This window comes from Coregonus clupeaformis, unplaced genomic scaffold (genome assembly GCF_020615455.1).
Source record: "Coregonus clupeaformis isolate EN_2021a unplaced genomic scaffold, ASM2061545v1 scaf0230, whole genome shotgun sequence".
Taxonomy (NCBI): domain Eukaryota; kingdom Metazoa; phylum Chordata; class Actinopteri; order Salmoniformes; family Salmonidae; genus Coregonus; species Coregonus clupeaformis.
In genome coordinates, this window is record NW_025533685.1 from 67,501 (window position 1) to 86,821 (window position 19,321).

General features: G+C 46.5%; 1 protein-coding gene across 1 annotated transcript in view; it reads left to right on the forward strand.

Annotated features, from left to right (window-relative positions):
• LOC123481024 (calcium/calmodulin-dependent protein kinase type II delta 2 chain-like) overlaps window positions 1-19,321 on the forward strand; it is a 67,915-nt gene that overhangs the window by 48,088 nt on the left and 506 nt on the right. The window contains 8 exon segments of the mRNA XM_045214280.1: window positions 1,013-1,055; window positions 3,851-3,891; window positions 7,189-7,248; window positions 11,248-11,292; window positions 12,426-12,474; window positions 15,388-15,463; window positions 17,724-17,818; window positions 18,960-19,022. Coding sequence (XP_045070215.1) covers window positions 1,013-1,055; window positions 3,851-3,891; window positions 7,189-7,248; window positions 11,248-11,292; window positions 12,426-12,474; window positions 15,388-15,463; window positions 17,724-17,818; window positions 18,960-19,022 — 472 coding nt within the window.

The window sequence follows — 19,321 nt, forward strand, 5'->3', positions numbered from 1 at the left end:
ACCAATTTGATATCACGAAAAAGGGGTAAAACATATATATATATATATTTTTTTTCATTCTAAAGTTCTGTTTCTGTTTTATATTATTGTCAAAAAGAAAACACCATAATAAATATCCTGTAAAACAAAGAGTGGGATAGGGTTCCATTTGGGGCGAAGACAAGCACCCCTCTCTCCCTCTTTCCACCTGCTTTGAAATGATCAACCAATCAGAATAGACTATAGTACCACCGCTGTTCTCTGTTTGAAATGATCAACCAATCAGGAGAGAATACAGTACCACCGCTGTTCTTCTCTTCTCTTGCAGTCTGCCATTAGCATATCTTTCCTCTTTTCTAACAATCTTTCATTAGTGAATTGTTCTCTCCTTCCCTCCTCTTGTCTGTTCTCTCCTTCCCTCCTCTTGTCTGTTCTCTCCTTCCCTCCTCTTGTCTGTTCTCTCCTTCCCTCCTCTTGTCTGTTCTCTCCTTCCCTCCTCTTGTCTGTTCTCTCCTTCCCTCCTCTTGTCTGTTCTCTCCTTCCCTCCTCTTGTCTGTTCTCTCCTTCCCTCCTCTTGTCTGTTCTCTCCTTCCCTCCTCTTGTCTGTTCTCTCCTTCCCTCCTCTTGTCTGTTCTCTCCTTCCCTCCTCTTGTCTGTTCTCTCCTTCCCTCCTCTTGTCTGTTCTCTCCTTCCCTCCTCTTGTCTGTTCTCTCCTTCCCTCCTCTTGTCTGTTCTCTCCTTCCCTCCTCTTGTCTGTTCTCTCCTTCCCTCCTCTTGTCTGTTCTCTCCTTCCCTCCTCTTGTCTGTTCTCTCCTTCCTCCTCTTGTCTGTTCTCTCCTTCCCTCCTCTTGTCTGTTCTCTCCTTCCCTCCTCTTGTCTGTTCTCTCCTTCCCTCCTCTTGTCTGTTCTCTCCTTCCCTCCTCTTGTCTGTTCTCTCCTTCCCTCCTCTTGTCTGTTCTCTCCTTCCCTCCTCTTGTCTGTTCTCTCCTTCTTTTCCTCTTGTCTTTCTGTCCCCCCCCCTCCACTCTTTCAGGGAGCCATTTTGACCACTCTGCTGGTTACTAAAAACTTCTCAGGTAGGTCCCGTCTCAACTCAAATAGTCATTTCGCTTTTACTGCCCATATCTGGATGTTTTGTAGTTATTTTGATTGATGTTTTTCTTCAGAATTAAACTGAATCTGATTCTTTCTTCATTATTCTTCATCATTTTCTTCCTTTTTTAATTGTTTTTTTTATTTCATTCTTTACATCCTTTGTTTGGGATGTGGAACCCTCGAGGTAAGAGCTCACTTCCTCTCTGTCAGCCAATCAGCGGCCAGGGCCTCATGTCACTCTGTTTGTCAGTACTCTCTAATACCCCTTTCACACTATCGGGCTGACCCTCGACCAAGCCGCGCTGGCTCTGATAGTTTCTTTACACATTGTCCCTTGTCGGCATGGTTACAGTAACTATGGAGGATGCGTAACCAGACCAGCTCAGTACAGCTTGGTTCGGTTCGGTTCGGTTCGGCTCAGTAGTGTGAAAATCCCTTTTAAGGCATCTTGATTTTATAATAATACATTAGAATAATGTAAATGTAGTATACAGTGCATTCGGAAAGTATTCAGACCCCTTGACTTTTTCCACATTTTGTTACGTTACAGCCTTATTCTAAAATGGATTAAATAGTTTTTTTTCAATCTACACACAATACCCCATAATGACAAAGCAAAAATAGTTTTAAAGACATTTTAGCTAATGTATTTCTAACCAGAGCTCTCTACCCTATTCCCTATCTAGTGCACTACTTTCTAACCAGAGCTCTCTACCCTATTCCCTATCTAGTGCACTACTTTCTAACCAGAGCTCTCCACCCTATTCCCTATCTAGTGCACTACTTTCTAACCAGAGCTCTCTACCCTATTCCCTATCTAGTGCACTACTTTCTAACCAGAGCTCTCTACCCTATTCCCTATCTAGTGCACTACTTTCTAACCAGAGGTCTCTACCCTATTCCCTATCTAGTGCACTACTTTCTAACCAGAGCTCTCTACCCTATTCCTATCTAGTGCACTACTTTCTAACCAGAGGCTCTCTACCTATTCCCTATCTAGTGCACTACTTTCTAACCAGAGCTCTATACCCTATTCCCTATCTAGTGCACTACTTTCTAACCAGAGCTCTCTACCCTATTCCCTATCTAGTGCACTACTTTCTAACCAGAGCTCTCTACCCTATTCCCTATCTAGTGCACTACTTTCTAACCAGAGCTCTCTACCCTATTCCCTATCTAGTGCACTACTTTCTAACCAGAGCTCTCTACCCTATTCCCTATCTAGTGCACTACTTTCTAACCAGAGCTCTCTACACTATTCCCTATCTAGTGCACTACTTTCTAACCAGAGCTCTCTACCCTATTCCTATCTAGTGCACTACTTTCTAACCAGAGCTCTCTACCCTATTCCTATCTAGTGCACTACTTTCTAACCAGAGCTCTCTACCCTATTCCCTATCTAGTGCACTACTTTCTAACCAGAGCTCTCTACTATTCCCTATCTAGTGCACTACTTTCTAACCAGAGCTCTCTACCCTATTCCCTATCTAGTGCACTACTTTCCTAACCAGAGCTCTCTACCCTATTCCCTATCTAGTGCACTACTTTCTAACCAGAGCTCTCTACCCTATTCCCTATCTAGTGCACTACTTTCTAACCAGAGCTCTCTACCCTATTCCCTATCTAGTGCACTACTTTCTAACCAGAGCTCTCTACCCTATTCCCTATCTAGTGCACTACTTTCTAACCAGAGCTCTATACCCTATTCCCTATCTAGTGCACTACTTTCTAACCAGAGCTTTCTACCCTATTCCCTATCTAGTGCACTACTTTAGACCAGAGCTGTAGTAGTATATATACTGTATGTTATGAATAGTGAATATAGTACATTCACATTCACAGAATACTTCATGTAGTATATATACAGTATATATACAGTATGTTATGAATAGTGAATATAGTACATTCACATTCACAGAATACTTCATGTAGTATATATACAGTATATATACAGTATGTTATGAATAGTGAATATAGTACATTCACATTCACAGAATACTTCATGTAGTATATATACAGTATATATACAGTATGTTATGAATAGTGAATATAGTACATTCACATTCACAGAATACTTCATGTAGTATATATACAGTATATATACAGTATGTTATGAATAGTGAATATAGTACATTCACATTCACAGAATACTTCATGTAGTATATATACAGTATGTTATGAATAGTGAATATAGTACATTCATATCCACAGAATACTTAATGTAGTATATATACAGTATGTTATGAATAGTGAATATAGTAAATTCATATCCACAGAATACTTAATGTAGTATATATACAGTATGTTATGAATAGTGAATATAGTACATTCACAGAATACTTCATGTAGTATATACTGTATGTAGAATATGTTGTAGCATGACGATGCAGATGCATGCAATGCTTTTATACAATGACTTTAATACCATGACTTAATACCATGACTTAATACCATGACTTAATACCATGACTTAATACCATGACTTAATACCACTGTATGTTTGAAACGTATTGAAATGGAAGGAAAAGTGTCTCTGTCATTTGACAGATTCAGCCATGTAGTCCCTGTGTGTTGCACTGCGTTTCAAAACGTTTCCTCTTGTTTTGAGTCTAATGAACACAGCCCTGTTGCACAATGGAGGTTGTCTGTCTCTGTTTGAAGCACTGGTGTTTACCCCTCTCTCCCTCTCTCTCTCTCTCCCGTTCTTTCTCTCTCTCGCTCGCTCGCTCTCTCTTGTTCTTTCTCTCTCTCTCTCTCTCTCCCTTCCTCTCTACAGCAGTCAAGGGTCTGCTGAACAAGAAGGCTGACGCCGTCAAGGTGAGTTTCTGTTTCTGCGGTCCAAATGGCTCCCTTTGTCTCCCTATATACGTTTACATTTCAGTCATTTAGCAGACGCTCTTATCCAGAGCGACTTACAGTTAGTGCATACATTATTCTTTTTTATTTTCATACTGGCCCCCCGTGGGAAACGAACCCACGAACCCAGTGACAACCCTGGCGTTGCAAACGCCATGCTCTACCAACTGAGCTACCTCCCTGCCGGCCATTCCCTCCCCTACCCTGGACAAATTGTGCGCCGCCCATGAGTCTCCCGGTTGCGGCCGGCTACAGCAGAGCCTGGATTCGAACCAGGATCTCTAGTGGCACAGCTAGCACTGCGATGCAGTGCCTTAGACCACTGCGCCACTCTGGAGGTGATATAGTACACTACCATTGGCCAGAGCCCTCTGCAGAAATTAGTGCACTTACTAGAGAGAGCAGGGGGCCATTTCATTTTGGCCCTGTGTCTATCTATGTAACTTAGAGAGCAGGGGGCCATTTCATTTTGGCCCTGTGTCTATCTATGTAACATAGAGAGTAGGGGGCCATTTCAGATTGGCCCTGTGTCTATCCATGTAACATAGAGAGTAGGGGGTCATTTCATATTGGCCCTGTGTCTATCTATGTAACATAGAGAGCAGGGGCCCATTTCAGATTGGCCCTGTGTCTATCTATGTAACATAGAGAGCAGGGGCCCATTTCAGATTGGCCCTGTGTCTATCTATGTAACAACAACAACAACAACAACGGGAAACAAAAGACTGATCGAGCCGTGACGAGGAGTCTGAGGACAATAGACTTATGACATCGACATCCAGGGAAATGATGACATCGTCGTCATCATCAAGGGACATTATGACATCATGACTGGGCAGACTGGTCAGAGGTTGTGGTTCTGGTCAGAGGTCAGAGCTAACTGTAGCGTGTCACTTCCTGATCATCTGTTCTCCTTAACACCTCCCATTTCCTGTAGTTTTGTCTCTGGTTTCCTGTAGTCACTAAGTTCTGCCGTCTCAGTACTCTGGTATAGATAGTCCTGTGTCAGACCGCCTCAGTACTCTGGTATAGATAGTCCTGTGTCGGACCGTCTCAGAACTCTGGTATAGATAGTCCTGTGTCAGACCGCCTCAGTACTCTGGTATAGATAGTCCTGTGTCGGACCGTCTCAGAACTCTGGTATAGATAGTCCTGTGTCAGATCTGTGTCAGTTACTGTACATCATGTTAGATCCTGTCTTATACATGTTGCCTGATTGGGTGAGATGATTGAATGGGAGCCTGACACCTCAATAATACATTAGAAAATAATTAGCTGATCTGGTTGTCTCTTGAATGCAGTTTGGCTCTCACCCATTCAACTGACTAGGCAGGCTAGCTCGAGAGCCACTGTGGATTGAGATAGTGTGAAGCAACCGCCCCCTCTGCTGGCCGAAACAAGCACAACACCCCTGGACTATAACTGCTAGAGCGAATGGCCCCCTCTGCTGGCTGAAAACAAGCACAACACCCCTGGACTATAACCGCTAGAGCGAGTGGCCCCCTCTGCTGGCCGAAACAAGCACAACACCCCTGGACCATAACCGCTAGAGCGAGTGGCCCCCTCTGCTGGCCGAAACAAGCACAACACCCCTGGACTATAACCGCTAGAGCGAGTGGCCCCCTCTGCTGGCCAAAACAAGCACAACACCCTGGACTATAACCGCTAGAGCGAGTGGCCCCCTCTGCTGGCCGAAACAAGCACAACACCCTGGACTATAACCGCTAGAGCGAGTGGCCCCCTCTGCTGGCCGAAACAAGCACAACACCCCTGGACTATAACCGCTAGAGCGAGTGGCCCCCTCTGCTGGCCGAAACAAGCACAACACCCCTGGACTATAACCGCTAGAGCGAGTGGCCCCCTCTGCTGGCCGAAACAAGCACAACACCCCTGGACTATAACCGCTAGAGCGAGTGGCCCCCTCTGCTGGCCGAAACAAGCACAACACCCTGGACTATAACCGCTAGAGCTGAGTGGCCCCCTCTGCTGGCCGAGAAACAAGCACAACACCCCTGGACTATAACCGCTAGAGCGAGTGGCCCCCTCTGCTGGCCGAAACAAGCACAACACCCCTGGATCATAACCGCTAGAGCGAGTGGCCCCCTCTGCTGGCCGAAACAAGCACAACACCCCTGGACTATAACCGCTAGAGCGAGTGGCCCCCTCTGCTGGCCGAAACAAGCACAACACCCCTGGACCATAACCGCTAGAGCGAGTGGCCCCCTCTGCTGGCCGAAACAAGCACAACACCCTGGACCATAACCGCTAGAGCGAGTGGCCCCCTCTGCTGGCCGAAACAAGCACAACACCCCTGGACCATAACCGCTAGAGCGAGTGGCCCCCTCTGCTGGCCGAAACAAGCACAACACCCCTGGACCATAACCGCTAGAGCGAGTGGCCCCCTCTGCTGGCCGAAACAAGCACAACACCCCTGGACCATAACTAAATGATTATTAAGTGACAGAGATAACCATTTACACCAGGGTCCCACTGTTGCCGTGGACCCCCTCTTCCTTCCCCTTCTGGTCGGGGGATCCGGAAACATACTTATAAATCATTTGTACACTGCAAATTGACCGCAAGAATCCCAAACAGATATAGTATTTGACAAAGAAACGAGTAATTTCCAACCTTGATTACATCGGAATACACGGCTCTCTGTTTATGTGTGGGGATACTTGGGAACAGATTTCCTACATTAAAATCACTTTGAGCTGATTACCTGCCGATTTTACAGTCTTTATGTCTAACAATGAAAATACTTACTTGGGGTGGGGGCGGGGGGGGGTCAAATTAAATGACCGGCGGGCTATCTATTGAACCCTTTAGGATCTACGTACACTTAAGGTCTGCTTGGTTTAGCTTGACTGACGTGCATGGTGGACGCAGTTGGCACTTTTGGTACTAATCTATTTGTTCCATTGTACAGGTAAGGCTTAAAGCAACAAAAAAAAAAGGTGTTTGACAGAATAGATTTGTCCCAGGTCTGGTCTGGTCTGGTCTGGTCTGGTCTGGTCTGGTCTGGTCTGGTCTGGTCTGGTCTGGTCTGGTCTGGTCTGGTCTGGTCTGGTCTGGTCTGGTCAGGTCAGGTCAGGTCAGGTCAGGTCAGGTCTGGTCTGGTCTGGTCTGGTCTGGTCTGGTCTGGTCTGGTCTGGTCTGGTCTGGTCAGGTCTGGTCTGGTCTGGTCTGGTCTGGTCTGGTCTGGTCTGGTCAGGTCAGGTCAGGTCTGGTCTGTGATGTGTGGTGTTCTCTCTACAGGCGAACAACAAAGCCAACACAGTGACCAGTCCTAAAGACACCAGCATAACCCCAGCACTGGTACATACTACACCCACCTCTCCCTCTCCTCCTCCTCCTCCTCCTCCTCTCTTCCTCCTCCTCCTCTCCTCTCTTCCTCCTCCCCCCCTCCTCCTCCTCCTTCTCCTCTCCTCCTCCTCCTCCTCCTCCTCTCGCTAGCTCGTGCTTGGCTCTGCCCACCTCCTTGCTTGTTCTGCCCGCTATGACTCATTTGCTCCCATTGGAAACGACAGGCTGTGGTCTATCTTGGGTTAGTTATACAAATATTTGATTTTACCCGTGACACGCTAACCATGCCGAACTGATTTGTCTTGCCCAGAGTGAGGCTTTTTTCATTTGAAAGTGAAGAATAAAGACAGTCACACTTACAATATTTCCAAAAAAGAAAAAGAAACGTAAAACAACATCTCAAAACTGAATCAAAGAGTGCTCAAACTAAAACCCACGCTTCAACCATGCCTGTTAAAACAGTGACCGGGTTTAAATAGGACTACCCATCATGCCATGCCTGTTAAAACAGTGACCGGGTTTAAATAGGACTACCCATCATGCCATGCCTGTTAAAACAGTGACCGGGTTTAAATAGGACTACCCATCATGCCATGCCTGTTAAAACAGTGACCGGGTTTAAATAGGACTACCCATCATGCCATGCCTGTTAAAACAGCCCCATGCCATCCTAACCCCTGTGCTTGTCTCTGACCAGGGAATGACAGGGTTTAAATAGGACTACCCATCATGCCTCTGGCCAATGAGAAACTGACATGTCACAATGATTAATTAATATTCAAAAGGAAAGTGTTACAATACACCCATGTTCATAAACATAAATACACACATACAGGTAACGAGTTCAAACAGGTGCAGTTAATACAGGTAACGAGTTCAAACAGGTGCAGTTAATACAGGTAACGAGTTCAAACAGGTGCCGTTAATACAGGTAACGAGTTCAAACAGGTGCAGTTAATACAGGTAACGAGTTCAAACAGGTGCAGTTAATACAGGTAACGAGTTCAAACAGGTGCAGTTAATACAGGTAACGAGTTCAAACAGGTGCAGTTAATACAGGTAACGAGTTCAAACAGGTGCAGTTAATACAGGTAACGAGTTCAAACAGGTGCAGTTAATACAGGTAATGAGTGGAGAACAGGAGGGCTTCTTAAAGAAAATCTAACAGGTCTGTGAGAGACGGAATTCTTACTGGTTGGTAAGTCTGATGTATGAAAATACTTATGTCATGCAATAAAATGCAAATTAATTACTTAAAAATCATACAATGTGATTTTCTGGATTTTTGTTTTAGATTCCGTCTCTCACAGTTGAAGTGTACCTATGATAAAAAATTACAGACCTCTACATGCTTTGTAAGTAGGAAAACCTGCAAAATCGGCGGTGTATCAAATACTTGTTCTCCCCACTGTATATATATATATACCAGCACACATAAATGACCGTGCTAACCCACATTATATAATTAATACATGTGCTTCTCATAAACTGTTCCATAAACAATGTCTGGTCATTCATATAAGCATGTCTTTAGATTAAGTAACGGTTGACATGACAATCGTCACACTCCCCATATTATTATTTACCCAGAATGCAGCATAACAGTCATTGAACTCCTCTCTCTCTCTAAACACCAGCCATTTGTTGTCCTGCTGTCACGATCGCCTATGAAGTACGACCAAAGCGCAGCGTTGGGAGTGAACATGATGACTTTAATGTAGAAACACGACAAAACAAAACACGATCCGTGAAGTCCTCAGTGACAACTACTGAACATAGAACAAAAACCCACCACCCCAAGGTGAACAATGACAGTTTAAATATGGCTCCCAATCAGAGATAACGAGCCGACAGCTGACACTCGTTACCACTGATTGGGAGTCACTCAACCAAACACAGAACAACCAATAACCACCCAACCAACCCAAACACAACAAAACTTAACACACTCTGGCTAAAATACCAAGTCCCGGAACCAGAGCGTGACAGTACCCCCCCCCTAAAGGCGCGGACTGCGACCAGCGCCTCAAAACCCAAATAGGGAGGGCTGGGTGGGTGTTGCTCCTCGGAGGTGGCTCCGGCTCGGGCTTGACCACCACCCTACATAACTCCCCGTAATGGCCCGGTCCGATCCAACCCAGCTGGCTGGATCCAAACTGATGACGCGCACCCCTAGCTTGGCGCGTGAGACAGGAACGGACCGGACCTGGCCGACGATACGCACCCTCGGCTTGGTGCGTGGAGCCGGAACGGACCTCCTCAGGTTGATGACTCGCCTCCCTGGCTTGGTGCGAGTAGCAGGAACAGTCCGGGTTGGGCCGGCGACGCACACCGTAGTCTTGGTGCGTAGAGCAGAGACAGGCCGGGCTGGGCTGGCGACGCACCCCGTAGGCTTGGTGCGTAGAGCAGGGACAGGCCGAGTCGGGCTGGCGACGCGCACCGTAGGTTCAATGCGAGGAACAGGAACAGACAGAACCGCACTGGGGACACACACCCCTGGCCCTACACGGGGATCAGGAACGGGCCGGACCGGACTGGTAACACACCCCAGTACCTCTCGCCGTGCCTCCACACTTTCCTTCCCCTTAGTGACCAGTGGCCCCCTTAAACTGGCGGCCATATCTGCCAACCTCTTGCACTCCTCCGGGCCGTACACCTTCTGCCCCGACGTCGTGAGCCCCCCCCTAAAATTTTTCTGGGGGTCTCTCCTCCCCGTGGACCAGGCATCTATCTTCCTCGCCAGACTCTCCATCCTCTGCTCCCAAGTCCAACCTCTCTCCTCCTCACGCGGCTTGACCCAGTCGAAGTGGATATCCGCTAGAGTTGCTTCTGGCGTTGGCTCCTGGACACGCTGCTTGGTCTCGTTGTGGTGGGTTTTTCTGTCACGATCGCCTATGAAGTACGACCAAAGCGCAGCGTTGGGAGTGAACATGATGACTTTAATGTAGAAACACGACAAAACAAAACACGATCCGTGAAGTCCTCAGTGACAACTACTGAACATAGAACAAAAACCCACCACCCCAAGGTGAACAATGACAGTTTAAATATGGCTCCCAATCAGAGATAACGAGCCGACAGCTGACACTCGTTACCACTGATTGGGAGTCACTCAACCAAACACAGAACAACCAATAACCACCCAACCAACCCAAACACAACAAAACTTAACACACTCTGGCTAAAATACCAAGTCCCGGAACCAGAGCGTGACACCTGCTGTTGGGATACGGTACAGTTACTAATGTGTACCTGGCTGAATATCTACAATACTCCTCCTCCCCACCTCCCTCCCTCCCCTCCCCACTTCTCCTCCTCCCCACCTCGCTCCCTCCCTCCCCAACACACACCTCTGACCTTTACTCCTCCTCCTCCTCCTCCTCCTCCACCATCTCCTCCTCCTCCTCCTCCACTATTGTCTCTCTTTCTATTCTTTGTTTTTATCGTTTCATCTCTCTCTCTCTCTCTCTCTCTCTCTCTCTCTCTCTCTCTCTCTCTCTCTCTCTCTCTCTCTCTCTCTCTCTCTCTCTCTCTCTCTCTCTCTCTCTCTCTCTCTCTCTCTGTCTCTCTCTCTGTCTCTCTCTCTCTCTGTCTCTCTCTCTCTCTGTCTCTCTCTCTCTCTCTCTCTCTCTCTGTCTCTCTCTCTGTCTCTCTCTCTCTCTGTCTCTCTCTCTCTCTCTCTCTCTCTCTCTCTCTCTCTCTCTCTCTGTCTCTCTCTCTCTCTCTCTCTCTCTCTCTGTCTCTCTCTCTCTCTGTCTCTCTGTGTCTCTCTCTGTTTCTCTCTCTCTCTCTCTCTCTCTGTCTCTCTCTCTCTCTCTCTCTCTCTCTCTGTCTCTCTCTCTCTGTCTGTCTGTCTGTCTGTCTGTCTGTCTGTCTGTCTGTCTGTCTCTCTCTCTCTCTCTCTCTGTCTCTCTCTCTGTCTCTCTCTCTGTCTCTCTCTCTGTCTCTCTCTGTCTCTCTCTCTGTCTCTCTCTCTGTCTCTCTCTCTCTTCTCTCTCTCTGTCTCCCTAGGAACCCCAGACCACAGTGATCCACAACCCAATAGATGGGAACAAGGTACAGCACTGACAGTGTGTGTGTATATGTATATACTTTATATTAAATGTATGTATTTCTGTCCTTCAGCTGTTTCCCGTCTATTAATGTTCTGTAATATGTCATGTTTCATGTTTTGTGTGGACCTCAGGAAGAGTAGCTTCTGCTTTAGAAACAGGTCATGGGGATCCTTATAAACCCCAGGAAGAGTAGCTTCTGCTTTAGAAACAGATCATGGGGATCCTTATAAACCCCAGGAAGAGTAGCTTCTGTTTTAGAAATAGTTAATGGGGATCCTTATAAACCCCAGGAAGAGTAGCTTCTGTTTTAGAAATAGTTAATGGGGATCCTTATAAACCCCAGGAAGAGTAGCTTCTGTTTTAGAAATAGTTAATGGGGATCCTTATAAACCCCAGGAAGAGTAGCTTCTGTTTTAGAAATAGTTAATGGGGATCCTTATAAACCCCAGGAAGAGTAGCTTCTGTTTTAGAAATCGTTAATGGGGATCCTTATAAACCCCAGGAAGAGTAGCTTCTGTTTTAGAAATAGTTAATGGGGATCCTTATAAACTACCATTATACACTGAGTGCACAAAACATTAAGAACACCTGCTCTTTCCATGACATAGACTGACCAGGTGAATCCAGGTGGAAGCTATGGTCCCTTATTGATGTCACTTGTTAAATCCACTCCAATCAGTGTAGATGAAGGGGAGGACACAGGTTAAAGAAGAGTTTTTAAGCCTTGAGACAATTGAGACATGGATTGTGTATGCCGTTCAGAGGGTGAATGGGCAAGACAAAAGTGCCTTTGAACGGGGTATGGTAATAGGTGCCAGGCGCACCGGTTTGTGTCAAGAACTACAACTCTGCTCGGTTTTCCACGCTCAACAGTTTCCCGTGTGTATCAAGAATGGTCCACCACCCAAAGGACATCCAGCCAACTTGACCCAACTGTGGGAAGCATTGGAGTCAACATGGGTCAGCATCCCTGAGGAACGCTTTCGACACCTTGTAGAGTCCATGCCCTGACGAATTGAGGCTGTTCTGAGGGCAAAAGGGGGTTCAACTCAATATTAGGAAGGTGTTCCTAATGTTTTGTACACTCAGTGTACACACCAGATTATAGATCAATCTGTTCATTCTTTCCTCCAGGAGTCTATAGAGAGCGCAAACACCATCATCGAGGACGACGATGTCAAAGGTAGGGACACTTGTCTGTCCCCTTCTCTCTCTCTCTCTCTCTCTCTCTCTCTCTCTCTCTCTCTCTCTGTCTCTCTCTGTCTCTCTTCTCTCTCTCTCTCTCTCTCTCTCTCTCTCTCTCTCTCTCTCTCTCTCTCTCTCTCTCTTTCTCTCTCTCTCTCTCTCTCTCTCTCTCTCTTTCTCTCTCTCTCTCTCTCTCTCTCTCTCTCTCTCTCTCTCTCTCTCTGTCTCTCTCTCTCTCTCTCTCTCTCTCTCTCTCTCTCTCTCTCTCTCTCTCTCTCTCTCTCTCTCTCTCTCTCTCTCTCTCTCTCTCTCTCTCTCTCTCTCTCTCTCTCTCTCTCTCTCTCTATCTTTGTCTGTCTGTCGCTCTCTCTCTCCTTCCATTTGTCTTTTCACCTCTCCTTTGACTCAGCTACTTTCTCCTCCTCCTCCTCTTCCTCCTCCACCTCCTCCTCCTCCTTCCTCATCTTCCTCCTCCTCCTCTTCCTCCACCTCCTCCTCCACTTCCTCTTCCTCCTCCTCCTCCACCTCCTCCTCCACCTCCTCCTCCACTTCCTCTTCTCTCCTCTTCTCTCCTCCTCCTCCTCCTCCTCTTCCTCCTCCTCTTCCTCCTCCTCCTCCTCCTCCTCTTCCTCCTGATGATTGAGACTCCATATACATGATGTATAGATGTACGTATTATTATTATACACACTTACCTGTTTTCTTTTTCTTTCTGTAAATTGAATTATTTTCTACATTTGAAATGCATGTGGACCCCCCACATACACACATACACACCTGCCCTCTCTGCCAGTCCTCTGTTTTGGGAACTTGGTGGGTAATGTGTGGAGCTCTAAGGGTCGTTCCACCCAGTCCTCTGAGCCCAGGCGGAATCCCTCCTCTTCAGGACAGAGTAAGTCCCCTGGATGTGTCCCCCCTGTCCACTGTCTCCTGGGTCTCCCCTCAACCACTGTGGAGAAACCTGTCCACTGTCTCCTGGGTGTGTCTCCCTTCTACTCCCTCCTCCTCAGTCCAGAGTAAGTCTCCTTCTGCTGAGGTAGAAAACCCTGGCCATGTCCCCTGTACCCACTGGGCCTCCACTCAAACACTCTGGAGAAATCTGTCCCATGAACCGCCTGGGCCTCCACTCAAACACTCTGGAGAAACCTGTCCCCTGTACCCCCTGGGCCTCCACTCAAACACTCTGGAGAAACCAGTCCCCTGTACCCCCTGGGCCTCCACTCAAACACTCTGGAGAAACCAGTCCCCTGTAACCCCTGGGCATCCACTCAAACACTCTGGAGAAACATGTCCACTGTACCCCATGGGCATCCACTCGAACACTCTGGAGAAACCAGTCCCCTGTACCCCCTGGGCCTCCACTCAAACACTCTGGAGAAACCAGTCCCCTGTACCGCCTGGGCCTCCACTCAAACACTCTGGAGAAACCAGTCCCCTGTAACATATCAGCTAACCACATCATATGATATAGTAATCTGATCTATTTAACATATCAGCTAACCACATCATATGATCTCTAAACACCAGCCATTTGTTGTCCTGCTGTTGGGATACGGTACAGTGACTAATGTGTACCTGGCTAAATATCTACAATACTCCTCCTCCCCACCTCCCTCCCTCCCCTCCCCACTTCTCTCCCTCCCCACCTCGCTCCCTCCCTCCCCAACACACACCTCTGACCTTTACTCCTCCTCCTCCACCATCTCCTCCTCCTCCTGCATCTCCTCCTCCTGCATCTCCTCCTCCTCCTCCTCCACTGTTGTCTCTCTTCCTATTCTTTGTTTTTATCGTTTCATCTCTCTCTCTCTGTCTGAGAGAGAGAGAGAGAGAGAGAGAGAGAGAGAGAGATATCACCAAATTCCAGTTCCATATTTTCCTTATTGAAAATGAAAATAATTGGAATTGTATGTCCTGAATTGACTGAAATGGAATTGACCCCCGACCCCGGTTCAAACTCCCATAGTCATTTTTTTCTCTCCCAAATGGCACCCTCTTCCCTACCAGCAGTAGTGTACTATAGGGAATAGGGTGCCAGGGCCCATTGGGCTCTGGTCTAAAGTAGTGTACTATAGGGAATAGGGTGCCAGGGCCCATCGGGCTCTGGTCTAAAGTAGTGTACTATAGGGAATAGGGTGCCAGGGCCCATTGGGCTCTGGTCTAAAGTAGTGTACTATAGGGAATAGGGTGCCAGGGCCCATTGGGCTCTGGTCTAAAGTAGTGTACTATAGGGAATAGGGTGCCAGGGCCCATTGGGCTCTGGTCTAAAGTAGTGTACTATAGGGAATAGGGTGCCAAGGCCCATTGGGCTCTGGTCTAAAGTAGTGTACTATAGGGAATAGGGTGCCAGGGCCCATTGGGCTCTGGTCTAAAGTAGTGTACTATAGGGAATAGGGTGCCAGGGCCCATTGGGCTCTGGTCTAAAGTAGTGTACTATAGGGAATAGGGTGCCAGGGCCCATTGGGCTCTGGTCTCAAAGTAGTGTACTATAGGGAATAGGGTGCCAGGGCCCATTGGGCTCTGGTCTAAAGTAGTGTACTATAGGGAATAGGGTGCCAGGGTGCCAGGGACGTTGAATAGACGTTGGTTAGCAGACTTAGGTTGGGCTGATGTTGGTTTAAGGCTGCAAAATTCCAGTAGTTTTCCCAAAATTCCCAGGATTTCCAGAAATCCAGAATTAGCATGAAAAAAATGGAACCCTCCAAACAGGATTTCGGGAAAGCTACCAGAATGTTGTACCCCTATGTTGGACTAATGTTGACCTGAGATTGTGGTGATGTTGTGGTGATGTTGTGGTGATGTTGTGGTGAGGTTGTGGTGATGTTGTGGTGATGTTGTGGTGAGGTTGTGGTGATGTTGTGGTGAGGTTGTGGTGAGGTTGTGGTGAGGTTGTGGTTGTGTTTGTGTGTTACAGCTCGGAAGCAGGAAATTATCAAAGTCACAGAGCTGCTGATCGAATCCATCAACAACGGAGACTTCGAGGCCTACGCGTGAGTCCTGCTGTGTGTGTGTTTAGGGCGAGGACATGTGTGTGTGTGTGTGTGTGTGTGTGTGTGTTTGTGTTTTGGGCTAGGAGATGTGTGTGTGTGTGTGTGTGTGTGTGTGTGTTCAGGGCTAGGAGATGTGTGTGTGTGTGTGTGTGTTTAGGGCTAGGAGATGTGTGTGTGTGTGTGTGTGTGTGTGTGTTTAGGGCTAGGAGAGTGTGTGTGTGTGTGTGTGTGTGTGCTTAAGGCTAGGAGATGTGTGTGTGTGTGTGTGCTTAGGGCTAGGAGATGTGTGTGTGTGTGTGTGTGTGCGTGTGTGTGTTTAGGGCTAGGAGATGTGTGTGTGTGTGTGTGTTTAGGGCTAGGAGATGTGTCTGTGTGTGTGTGTGTGTGTGTGTATTTAGGGCTAGGAGATGTGTGTGTGTGTGTGTGTGTGTGTGTGTATTTAGGGCTAGGAGATGTGTCTGTGTGTGTGTTTAGGGCTAGGAGATGTGTCTGTGTGTGTGTGTTTAGGGCTAGGAGATGTGTGTGTGTGTGTGTGTGTTTAGGGCTAGGAGATGTGTGTGTGTGTGTGTGTTTAGGGCTAGGAGATGTGTCTGTGTGTGTGTGTGTGTGTGTGTGTGTGTGTGTGTGTTTAGGGCTAGGAGATGTGTGTGTGTGTGTGTGTATTTAGGGCTAGGAGATGTGTGTGTGTGTGTGTTTAGGGCTAGGAGATGTGTGTGTGTGTGTGTGTGTGTGTATTTAGGGCTAGGAGATGTGTGTGTGTGTGTGTGTGTGTGTGTCTGTGTGTGTAACTCTTTGGGCTTGTTGTTCCACCACTGCAGCTGACTGCCAGCTCACTGATCTACTACAAATCACCTTGATGATCATACAGTAACAATTTACCCACAATGCATCATGGATGTGATGCTCTGGAACACGGCCTGTGGTGTGATGTCACACCTTTTATTAATGTATTGCTATGGACCCTGGTCTGAAGTAGTGCACTATATAGGGAATAGGGTGCCATTCTCTGGTCTAAAGTAGTGCACTATATAGGGAATAGGGTGCCATTCTCTGGTCTGAAGTAGTGCACTATATAGGGAATAGGGTGCCATTCTCTGGTCTAAAGTAGTGCACTATATAGGGAATAGGGTGCCATTCTCTGGTCTAAAGTAGTGCACTATATAGGGAATAGGGTGTCATTCTCTGGTCTAAAGTAGTGCACTATATAGGGAATAGGGTGCCATTCTCTGGTCTAAAGTAGTGCACTATATAGGGAATAGGGTGCCATTCTCTGGTCTAAAGTAGTGCACTATATAGGGAATAGGGTGCCATTCTCTGGTCTAAATAGTGCACTATATAGGGAATAGGGTGCCATTCTCTGGTCTAAAGTAGTACACTATATAGGGAATAGGGTGTCATTCTCTGGTCTAAAGTAGTGCACTATAGGGAATAGGGTGCCATTCTCTGGTCTAAAGTAGTGCACTATATAGGGAATAGGGTGCCATTATCTGGTCTAAAGTAGTGCACTATATAGGGAATAGGGTGCCATTCTCTGGTCTAAAGTAGTACTATATAGGGAATAGGGTGCCATTCTCTGGTCTAAAGTAGTGCACTATATAGGGAATAGGGTGCCATTCTCTGGTCTAAAGTAGGCACTGTATAGGGAATAGGGTGCCATTCTCTGGTCTAAATAGTGCACTATATAGGGAATAGGGTGCCATTCTCTGGTCTAAAGTAGTGCACTATATAGGGAATAGGGTGCCATTCTCTGGTCTAAAGTAGTGCACTATATAGGGAATATGGTGCCATTCTCTGGTCTAAAGTAGTGCACTATATAGGGAATAGGGTGCCATTCTCTGGTCTAAAGTAGTGCACTATATAGGGAATAGGGTGCCATTCTCTGGTCTAAAGTAGTGCACTATATAGGGAATAGGGTGCCATTCTCTGGTCTAAAGTAGTGCACTATATAGGGAATAGGGTGCCATTCTCTGGTCTAAAGTAGTGCACTATATAGGGAATAGGGTGCCATTCTCTGGTCTAAAGTAGTGCACTGTATAGGGAATAGGGTGCCATTCTCTGGTCTAAAGTAGTGCACTATATAGGGAATAGGGTGCCATTCTCAGGTCTAAAGTAGTGCACTGTATAGGGAATAGGGTGCCATTCTCTGGTCTAAAGTAGTGCACTATATAGGGAATAGGGTGCCATTCTCTGGTCTAAAGTAGTGCACTATATAGGGAATAGGGTGCCATTTAGCACAGCATCCTGTGTTTGTTTCCAACAGGAAGATCTGTGATCCGGGTCTGACGGCGTTTGAACCAGAAGCTCTGGGGAACCTGGTGGAGGGACATGACTTCCATCGCTTCTACTTCCACAACGGTAACACATTCATCAGTAGAGTCATTGATAACTTACAGTTATTGATTAGAGATATTGATCAGCTATTGATTGGTAGAGCTATCGATCAGCTATTGGTAAGTAGAGGTATTGATCAACTATTGATTAGTAGAGGTATTGATTAGTAGAGGTATTGATCATCTATTGATTAGTAGAGGTATTGATCAGCTGTTGGTTAGTAGAGTTATTGATCAGCTATTGATTGGTAGAGCTATCGATCAGCTATTGGTAAGTAGAGGTATTGATCAGCTATTGGTTAGTAGAGGTATTGATCAACTATTGATTAGTAGAGGTATTGATTAGTAGAGGTATTGATCATTATTGATTAGTAGAGGTATTGATCAGCTATTGGTTAGTAGAGGTATTGATCAACTATTGATTAGTAGAGGTATTGATCATCTATTGATTAGTAGAGGTATTGATCAGCTATGGATTAGTAGATGTATTGATTAGTATAATTTATGACCGGGTATTGTTTAGTAGTTATTGATTAGCTATTTATTAATAATTCTGTCTGTTTGTGTCTGTTAGTGTCTGTTACTGAGAACTACAACTCCCACTAGCTAACTAAGACCTGTCTCTCTCTCTCCTCCCTCCTACCACTAGCTAACTAAGACCTGTCTCTCTCTCTCCTCCTCCCTCCTACCACTAGCTAACTAAGACCTGTCTCTCTCTCTCTCTCCTCCCTCCTACCACTAGCTAACTAAGACCTGTCTCTCTCTCCATCTCCCTCCTACCACTAGCTAACTAAGACCTGTCTCTCTCTCTCTCCTCCCTCCTACCACTAGCTAACTAAGACCTGTCTCTCTCTCTCTCCTCCCTCCTACCACTAGCTAACTAAGACCTGTCTCTCTCTCCTCCCTCCTACCACTAGCTAACTAAGACCTGTCTCTCTCTCTCTCTCTCTCCTCCCTCCTACCACTAGCTAACTAAGACCTGTCTCTCTCTCTCTCCTCCCACCACTAGCTAACTAAGACCTGTCTCTCTCTCCTCCCTCCTACCACTAGCTAACTAAGACCTGTCTCTCTCTCTCTCTCTCCTCCCTCCTACCACTAGCTAACTAAGACCTGTCTCTCTCTCTCTCTCTCTCTCTCTCTCTCTCTCCTCCCTCCTCTCCTTCCAGCCCTGTCTAAAGGTAACAAGCCAGTGCACACCATCCTCCTCAACCCTCACGTCCATCTGATTGGTAAGAAATCAGCGATTTCTAATGATTATAATAATAATATTATAATATCTGTCATTTAGCAGACGCTTTTATCCAAAGTGACTTACAGTCATGTGTGCATACATATTCCATATGGGTGGTCCCGGGAATTGAACCCACTATCATGGTGTTGCAAGCACCACGCTTTACCAACTGAACATCATGTTGATTTTTTTTAGCTATGTTATGTTTTATGTAATATTGTTTATGGTTGGTATTCAAATCTACACTGTATGTACATATCAATTCAGAAAGTAAAGCAAATTCAAATTACCAAATTA